The 9,523-nt window shown below is 37.5% G+C and overlaps 1 protein-coding gene across 1 annotated transcript in view; it reads left to right on the top strand.

Annotated features, from left to right (window-relative positions):
* Positions 1 to 735: 735 nt before the first annotated feature.
* The window catches only part of SMC2 (structural maintenance of chromosomes 2), a gene marked incomplete at its 3' end in the record, with an annotated part of 49,647 nt that continues 40,859 nt past the window's right edge, over positions 736 to 9,523 (top strand). The window contains exons 1-7 of the mRNA XM_080940021.1: positions 736 to 771; positions 1,545 to 1,761; positions 2,765 to 2,914; positions 5,957 to 6,079; positions 7,755 to 7,793; positions 8,955 to 9,065; positions 9,240 to 9,284. Coding sequence (XP_080796147.1) covers positions 1,594 to 1,761; positions 2,765 to 2,914; positions 5,957 to 6,079; positions 7,755 to 7,793; positions 8,955 to 9,065; positions 9,240 to 9,284 — 636 coding nt within the window. The 5' untranslated portion in view covers positions 736 to 771; positions 1,545 to 1,593. The remainder of the gene's footprint in view (positions 772 to 1,544; positions 1,762 to 2,764; positions 2,915 to 5,956; positions 6,080 to 7,754; positions 7,794 to 8,954; positions 9,066 to 9,239; positions 9,285 to 9,523) is intronic.

Raw genomic sequence — 9,523 nt, 5'->3', positions numbered from 1 at the left:
TCATAAACTGCACATTGTTACAAGAATAAGAAGTACAAGGGCTTCCGTACTGGGAAAAGGACACGATCAAGAAGCTCAGACTGCAGAAGGCACATAACCCAGCACCTTTCTCATTCAATTAGTTACAGCCTCCGCCTCTCAGAAATATCAGCAGTCCGTGGAAAAAGAGGCCTCATAAGATTTTTCTGGCCAGTCTTGGTTTCTACGAGGTAACCTCAGAGGAAAAAAAAAATCCTAACCTCTCCAAAAAACTACGTAGACAAGGAGAAGGCGGAGCCTGCGGGCGGCAGCCGGGGGCCCGGAACCGGTGGCCTGAAAGGGCCAGAAAGTGGGCGGGGCCAGCAACGGATGAGCCCCAGACCAGAAAGACGTGCTGCCCGAATCACGCCTGACGCGATGTCAGGACGACCTATCTTTATTTGCACTCCCCATGCAAACAACCGTGTAGTCTCCTACCTTTCAATCTTTAAATTATTATTTACTGTCGCCATGTCGTTTCTGTGCTTTTTTTCCTTGGGACAAAAGTTGAAGCTCTTCAGTCAGGCAGACACTAGGCACCAACAGAGGGCAGGCGTCTCCGGGGTGAGGTCCTACGCTCGCGCCGAAATTCAAAGGAACAGTTCCGGCACAGTTGTTGGCTACGGCGGATGCTGAGGCCGGTATGGTGGCGCTTGCCCGGTAGTGCCCGAATACAGATCGGGTGGCCTCGCTGTCCCCCTTCGCGTCGAGTCGGAACTTTGCTGGTTCCCCTGACTGGCTGATTTGTGGCGGGTGCGTAGTGTGGCCCTTGGCCGGCCTGGTATTAGGCGGGAGTTGGGGAACGAGGGAGGGCGAGATTCTAAGGAGGGACTGCAGGAAATAATTAGGGATGTTTACTGTTGTTCATCCGTAAGGAGAACGAGAAAGGCTTGGGGGAAGTTAGAGAACACGGAATTTTAAAACGAGGCTGTAGAATGGAGTCACTTCGTTCTTAAGGTCCATTAACCACCCGGGTTCGGAGAGTTTGTCGAGTGTTCACTGAGTTAAGGTCGAATGTAGGCAAAAAGCACAGCGGAACTGAGGATTAGTTGGAAAGATGGATAAATGCCGACTGATGTCATTTTTTTACTGCTATGGAGGAAAAAGGAAGGAGAGGGTGGATGTGCATGCTTTTAGGGAGACCCAGAAAGATTATCATGTAAAGTGACATTTATGAAAAGTCGTGTGCAGTAAATAGTACCCAGTCCAGTGCTATCTGTGGCAAGGAGAATGAAATGCGAAATAATCAGTAGTCTCTGTTGACTACAGTATTATTAAAGTGCAACACGAGCCTAGGAATGTGGACCGACAGTAGTGATAAAGGTGATTTTCAGGTTGGATGGTTTAATTTCCAGGCAGTGACAACGGCTGGATATTTTAAAATCCAGGCTGGCTGCTTTTGGAGAAAAGGTAGTTTGGCAAGTGTATTTTTCCCTTTATTTATATTATTGTGTTTCCTGACATATTTACTGTGATTTGGGGTTTTTAACATTCTACTTATATGATGTTATTTCTGTTTTATACAGCTTGTAGCTTGTTACCTAACAGGCTTACTAACCCAAGACAGTATAGAAAATGTATGTTAAATCAATCATTCTGGAAGGATTCAAGTCCTATGCACAAAGGACTGAAGTCAATGGTTTTGACCCCCTCTTCAATGCAATCACTGGTTTAAATGGTAGTGGAAAATCCAATATATTGGACTCTATATGCTTTCTCCTAGGCATCTCCAACTTGTCTCAGGTAAAGTGTAAACTTTCTGATTTACGGGAAATTTGGCAAGAGAATCTGCTATTCAGATTTAGAGGCTTTGCCTTGGGTTGGTCCTCTTAAGCATTTGGGAGTAGCACCCATACCAGCACTAACCTCAGGAAGTTTCTGTCCTTAGTCCATCCCAGCTGTCCTTGAAGGGACCTCTCATGGAAACATGGCTCTGGCAGGCCTTGCCTTTCTCACATATTCCCTCTGCCTTGCTAAAAATTATTAGATTATTCCTAAATGTAGCCACTAAGGTCCATTTTTGTCTGTTTCCACCTCCTGAGGCTGACTACCAAGGTCTAGCTATCAAAGTATTGAAGTCCAGCAATCAGAAGCCCCCTTTTGGTGCATCTAATTGAAATGCCCAATCAAAATCAACCAATTCATCCTAGCATGGGTGTTTTCCCTTTCTGTTTATAAAGTGCCATTTGCCTGTGGACCGCAGCTATCTCCTGTCTATCCAGAGCAAGTCCTTTGTTGTTTCTACCTTTAGCCCCAGGATATATACTCCTCTCCCCTTTCCCTTGTCCTATTCCATCTTCTCTCTCACTCTTCCTTTATCTCCTGTCTTTGTCTCTTATTCCCTTCCTTGCCCTTTGGGACAAATAATCTCTTTTGTGCTGAGGACATTGTCTTGGGGTGTCATGAGCCAATACTGGTCCTTTTACTTCTGCTTTTAGTGCTCTTTACAGTGAACTAATGGGTGGGATGGCTAGTAATGTTCATAGACACTACTTCCTTGAGTTTTGCAAATTAACTCTTGCTAAGTCCGTAAAAAGTTCAGAACAGAACGAGCTATTTAAAAAAGTACATATTACAAACCGTTGTCTGTATCCTTGTTTTTCTTGCTGACAGATGTGACTGCCTGTTTTTACTTTATACTACACTATACTGGTTGGTTTTTCAGAACAAGACATACAGTATTAATCTTATACTTGTGCAATATGATGTTTTGTCAAGGAACTTTCCTTTTCCTCTTTAATTATAGGTGCGGGCTTCAAATTTACAAGATCTAGTTTATAAAAATGGACAGGCTGGAATTACCAAAGCCTCTGTTTCAATCACTTTTGATAATTCCGACAAAAAGCAGAGTCCATTAGGATTTGAAGCTCATGATGAAATCACAGTAACAAGGCAGGTGAGTAGTGTCAAATATCTAGATGCCTTATGTTGTGTGTGACATTGTTTCTTAGGAGATTTGCTCACTCCAGAAAAGAAACTAACAACAGACCAAAGTATGAATATCACCGAAGTTCAGCTTGGTAAACCATTGAATTTCACTAGAGTTATGTACAGGGTTTGGGGTGAGGAATTATTTATAGAAGTAGAAATGACTGACTCAAAGACAGCTGCATCATTCATGGATGACAACTCACAAAGCTCGGAACATACAGCATACTGCACAGCCTGCAGGCAACTGGACAGATAAGAGTATCTTTTCTAGTATCTGGGCTAGTTTTAGACCAACCTCAGTGGGTCCAAAACTCTTTCAGGCAGGTGGTCTGGTCTAGTGGTCTTTGTAGCTTTTCTCCTCTCAATCTTCTTTCTACTTCAGCTTTTTGGGGGAGTCAGTTTTTACTGCTTGCCCTCACAGGAAGGCACCTAGTGAATCTGGTTAGTTTCAGAAACATCCTGAAGCTACCTTGAGTTGTTTACTTTTGTTCTGTTCAAACCTCCCTGGGGAATGGAACGTTTCAATCTTGGAAGAAATTGTTTCACAACACTGTACCATGATAAAGCAGTGATTCTAAACCTGGAGGGGTTGGGGTGGATGTCAAATGACACTTTCAGGGGGTCACCTAAGACCATGGGGGAAATATTTACATTACAGTTTCACAACAGTAGCAAAATAACAGTTATGAAGTAACAAAAATAATTTTATGGTTGGGGGGCAGTCATTACAACCCAAGGAACTGTATTAAAGGGTAGTCATTAGTAAGTTTGAAGACAACTGAATTAGAGTTTCTCTTTAAGGCAGCTTGGCTGATGCCAGCATTGTTCAAGCAGTTTCTAGTTTGGAATCAATCTTACTTGAGAGTCTCTCAACAGTACCTCTTATATAAGCTTAATGGAGTGTGGGAGTGGGTGGTGAGTCTCTTCAGTTCCAGGGATTTCTTGAAGATTTTAAACGGTTTACTTCCTGAATGTTGAGGATCTTTGCTATAGGATGCACTGTCTCACCTCCATTTAGAAATAACACCCTGAGTCTGAAGAAGCTTCTCACCAAGATGGAATGTTGTCTCTTAGAGGAAATTGCTCCATAGCACTGTTCAAATCTAATGTGTTTAGAAGTATGACTCAGTAAAAACTGCCTGGGCATTTCTTAGGAATACTGACTAGAATCCATTAGAATATCTTTGTATAGTGTCTTGGACAGCTGTATAACATTGCTTAGTCAATAATGAAGTGTGTATTTGGTCCATAAGCTGTATCATCTTTAAGAGAAGTGAAAGAGATCTTGAGTCTTCCTTCTCATGGAAGCACTAAGGTATAATTAGAACTTTAACTGTGCCGTGTTTAGCTTTCTTCACTGTGAATGCCTCCTGTTACCTCAGATCTAGCATTTTGTTCTGGGTTTGTAAAGAGGTTATTAAAAACTAATCTTAAATTCAGCAGGAGTCTACAAACTTAAAGTTTTATGCATTAATCTTGGTTCTCTTGACACTTTCAAGATGAAAACTGATTTTTCAGTATATTTCAATATTTAAGTTGTCTGCAGGTCTAAATATTTTAACCTTACTAGGGCTTTCACTGAACTTATTTCCGGTTCCTTCATTTGCCAGTCATACCAAGTATGTAGCAGCCTCTCTGTCCCCTCCTCCTCATACACATATAATTTTCTTTAGTTATATGGCCTCAGATTTAGAGTGGCAGAAAGGGCTAGTGAAACAGGCATGAACAAAACTAGGGTTGCTTCCTTTAGACACTCTTGCTAGTTTTCTTAGGCTTTCATTTCAGTGTGCGTCCTAAGACTTGAAACCACTCTGAATTTTGTTATATGTCATTACTTAGCTTCATTACTGCTATTTCTTTTAAAATTATTAAGGGCCTTTCATGAGTCCTTAATTGTTTTTCTTATATCAAAGTTCTCAGCTTCTCAGTTTTTTTTATTAATTTTATTCTATTTTTAAAAATAGGATTTATATAATTATATATTAACTATGTTATTAATTTATTATATTATTAACTATATATAATTAATTTATTGTATAATTAATTAAATTAAGTGTAAAACTAATTCTAAGATTTATGCTAATTTTATAAGTTCTGTTAAATCTCAACTTTTTATCTTAGTTTGTTAATATAGGCTTTCTCCTTTATTTTATCAAGCTTCTGTTTTTTTTTTTGTTTTTTTTTTTTTTTTAATTTGGCTAGATCAGGACAAAACTCACTTCTTTGTTGAGTTTTTAGGTGGCCATAAACAGCTACTTTTTGGGGGTTGTCTAGATCCATAATTTTTCTCCTTGTCATGAGACTAATTCTTATCAAATTCTTATGAACAAATTTCTCCTTTTATTTGGTATACACCTCCCAATCTACTAATTCTGAAAAGAAAGTAAATTAAATGTATTAAGCATTTACTAATTATTGATGTATGCTGGAGATTGTTAAATTCAGTGAGCTAAATCTCAAGACAGGTCAGTGCAATAGTCAGACTCTAAGTGGCAGTTGCGGACTTACTGTAAAATCTAAACAAGACAAGTTCTACGAAGTTGTGATGAGCCCAAGCAAAGCACCACTACTCTCTCTGTCCAATTTTCCAAATGTCATTTTATTAATGACCTTCTTCTAGAGTTTTGTCAAGAATTCATACCAAAATGCATGTCTTTAAGTATCTATTGTTCTCATTGGAAAGACAATTATTAACTTCTAAGTGTGGTCACTTTCAGAAGATGATCAGAAAAGAAAAATGTATTGTATACATACTGGAAAAATAAAGTTAGATGGGAACTGAGATACTTAGTCCAGTGCAGTTGAGGAGACTTGTGCATAAATTATTGAACGTGCCTGAGTTGTCCTAACCCAAATCAGTATTCCTTTTGACTGTGTCATATCTACTGTTATTGCGGTTTGGGTGCGCCACTAGTTACACAAAATACTGCAAATTAATAGAATCTAATGTATTATTTTGGTACAAGTGTTCCTGTATCTTTAAAGTTTGTGAAATGCTTCTTTTTAGGTTGTTATTGGTGGCAGAAATAAATACTTAATCAATGGAGTGAATGCTAACAACACTAGAGTCCAGGATCTCTTTTGTTCTGTGGGCCTGAATGTGAACAACCCTCACTTTCTCATCATGCAGGTATCTTGTTGGCATCATTTTGTGTCTTTCAGAGTAGTTTTATTACCTGTTATCATTACTTTATTACATATGAGAACTGGAATTTTTCTTTATATCTGTTTTCTATATTTATTTGCATTTTCTGAATTTTTGATATGTGTTTTGTTTGCAGATTTTTATAACCGAAGCCAATAGGTACTAAGTTAGGGGGAAAAGTCATGTGTCAGACATTTATAGTTGACAAAATAATCACCACCTCTAACCCCTAAAAAAAGATTTTTTCATTGTAGTTTCAAGGTTTCTTGCCTACTGTTGCCTACTATTCACTTCCTCTCTAAGGTGAGGCTGAAAAACCACAGTGGAACAGCATGTTCACTTCTTGGTGTCTGAGAGAGGGGAAGGGGGGGAGGGACAGACAGAGACAGACAGAGAGGCAGAGGTGGGGGGAGAAGGGGGAGCGGAGACAGACAGACAAGACGTGCCTTTTTAAACCCAGTTTATCTAGTGAGACTGTCACCTTCCCTAGTTTCTAGCTTCTAACATTTCAATGATAAATGCATCAGTGATTAGACTACTGATTAGGTCAGTGTTCTCATGATCCAGTCATGTCCCTGCAGTCCCACCTCTGTGTGCTTCATTGAAGTTGATGAACTTTAACTCATGAATCCCGTAGGGGAGTACCTGATATCAAAACCATGAAATTGTCACCTTATTTTAAATGTTCCATTTTAAAGCATTTCATTTCAAGAATAAACTGAAAACTGTCCTTCTAAGACTTAAGCAGATGTAAAGTAATACACTGTTAATAAATAAAAGTGTTATTTTATCTGGTTCTTCTAACCCTCAAGAGAATCAAAGCAGGAGTCAGAACTAGGATCCTGATGTGACCATTTGTCCACTTTATGTTGCTATAAGGAACAGCACGGACTGAGTGCTTTCTAACCAACAGAAGTTTTTGTTCATTTTATTTTGTTGGTTCATGCCTAACCTGTCATTTAGGACAATGAACATGACACAGGTGTATCAATGGGAGGAGAATGAGGGATGAAATATGACTGTACTTGCTTTTTATTATGTGTTTAGTCAACGACAAACCACTCTAATATCATTAATCTCTTCACTAAACAACTGTTACTAAGTCCTACCTCTCAACATTGTCTCATTGGAGACTAAGCCCTAACATGAATTATGAGAGACATATCCAAATCTCTTAAATGGAAATATATCCACTATAGTCTGGCATCAAAGATAACAGCTTACTTGCAAGTGACTCTAAATTGTGGCTTGTAATCTGAGGCCTGAGTAGATTGATTTTGGAAATGAATGTAGTTGGTGATTTCCTTCCACTGAGCAAAATATGATTTCACTAAAGACCTGGATTCAGGTGGTCTGCTTTCTGAAGATATATTTGCAGCATTAAAAAAAAATGAAATATTTATTAAGTCCACATGTCTATTTTAAAATCCCATACATTTTTATTACTGATCCTGCCAGGAATGTCTTGAGTTAAACTTCTGGAATTTATGTTATCTTTTGTATGATTTAATAATTTGTGTCACACTGATGAGTAGCAGCCACTTCCACTTAAACACTGAATGTCCAACTTAGGTGACATTTTCTATAGTTCATTGAAATTATATTAAATTTGCTGTTTTTCTGTTTTTTTGTTTGTTTGTTTGTTTTTTTGTTTTTTTAGGGCAGAATTACGAAAGTATTAAATATGAAACCACCAGAGGTAAGAGTGCTGAGAATGATTAGAAAATAACCTCATGTTTAGCATGGTGTCCATAGTTAAAGGATCTTGAGTATATAGAGCAGCCTAGCTAAGTAGTGTTCTGTGGTAGGATAAATTACTAAGGAAAAAACAGATAGGAAACAATGTATAAGATACATTATATGAAACAAAGAACTTATAAGTACCTTGAAAGTAGTTGATATGATCAAGTGATTTATTTTTATTCTTGTTATTGGAAGGAGCTAAAGAGATTATAATTACTTTCACTCAGGTACTACCTTAGTGAGAAATTGTGAGCTTAAAACCTTGCTAACATGGACAAATTATAATGGATTCAGAAAAACAAAATTTTATAGAGCAGTGGCTCTGATCCTGTGGGTAGCAACCCTTTTTAGTGGTCTAATTTCATAGGGGTCACATATCAGATAACTTGCATATCAGATATTTATATTACTGTTCATAGCAGTAGCAGAATTACAGTTATGAAATGGCAATGAAAGTAATTTTGTGGTTGTGATTCACCACACATGAGGAACTGTATTAAAGGGTCACAGCAGTAGGAAGGTTGAGAAAGATGGTTGTAGAGATTGGGACTGGAGTAGAATAAAAGCTGTTTTAAAAGGTGTTGGCATGCATTTGCATTGCTTTGTTTTAGTCACTAGACATGGTGTAAGAAGACACTCAGCAAAGAGAAATGGAAGTACAGAGAAAGTTACTTGTCATAACTCTTAGTGCCACAGTCAGTAGGCAGATATGTCATGTGAAGTCCAATGTAAAATAGTTTTAAGAGCCAACTTAAAAAATAGAAGCTGAGTGAGGCTACTTTCTTTTTTTCTTTTTTATTGCATTTTTTTAGACTTATATTTGAAGGAAAGTAAAAATCAGCAGCTTCATTTTAGAAATAAGCATCGGTAAATTAGTGTAGCAGAAGGCTTGCTTCAGGAACGAGTGAAGCTATAACTATTTCTTTAAATTAAATGTTATGGCCATGGCCATATATATTGTAATCTGGTTAACTTTTATAGTACAGTATACATACATACATATATATGTATATATATATTACATAGTAAAGTTTTTTTGAGGTCAGTGTATTGTTATAATTAGTGGTAAATTCCAGTGGGACATTGCTTTGAATTCTTAATACAATTATTATTCCAGATATTATCCATGATTGAAGAAGCTGCTGGAACCAGGATGTATGAATATAAAAAAATAGCTGCCCAGAAAACTATAGAAAAAAAGGAGGCTAAGCTGAAAGAAATAAAAACGGTAATTAAAAATGAAACAGTTTTGGAGAAGAATCTTGCATTTGGAGTTTTATGCTGTAAATCAAGAAAATGTTTCTCTTCTCAGTTCTTTTCTATATCTTAAAGAACAGACATCAAGATATGTTTTGTGTTGGTACCTGTTTTACTAAAATACTGGCTTCCTTTTGTATTCTAGATACTGGAAGAAGAGATCACTCCAACAATTCAAAAATTAAAAGAGGTATATATTGTATCTTTGAATATATAGTTGGGATTGTTCTTAGGATTGGTCACAGATCCTACGTTATAAGTACTGATGAAGTGTCTATCATTTTTTGGGAGTTTTTTTGTGAGATGAAATACATTCAAATTAGTACTCTCTAGTCCAGTCTTGCAGATTTCTTCTGTTAAATCATAATGATATTAAAGAATAGTCTTCATTATCTTAGAAATGTTAATGACAGGTTTTAATACTTTAGT

The sequence above is a fragment of the Micromys minutus genome, assembly GCF_963924665.1.
Source record: "Micromys minutus genome assembly, chromosome: 28".
NCBI lineage: Eukaryota > Metazoa > Chordata > Mammalia > Rodentia > Muridae > Micromys > Micromys minutus.
This window is presented reverse-complemented; position numbering and strand designations above follow the sequence as displayed.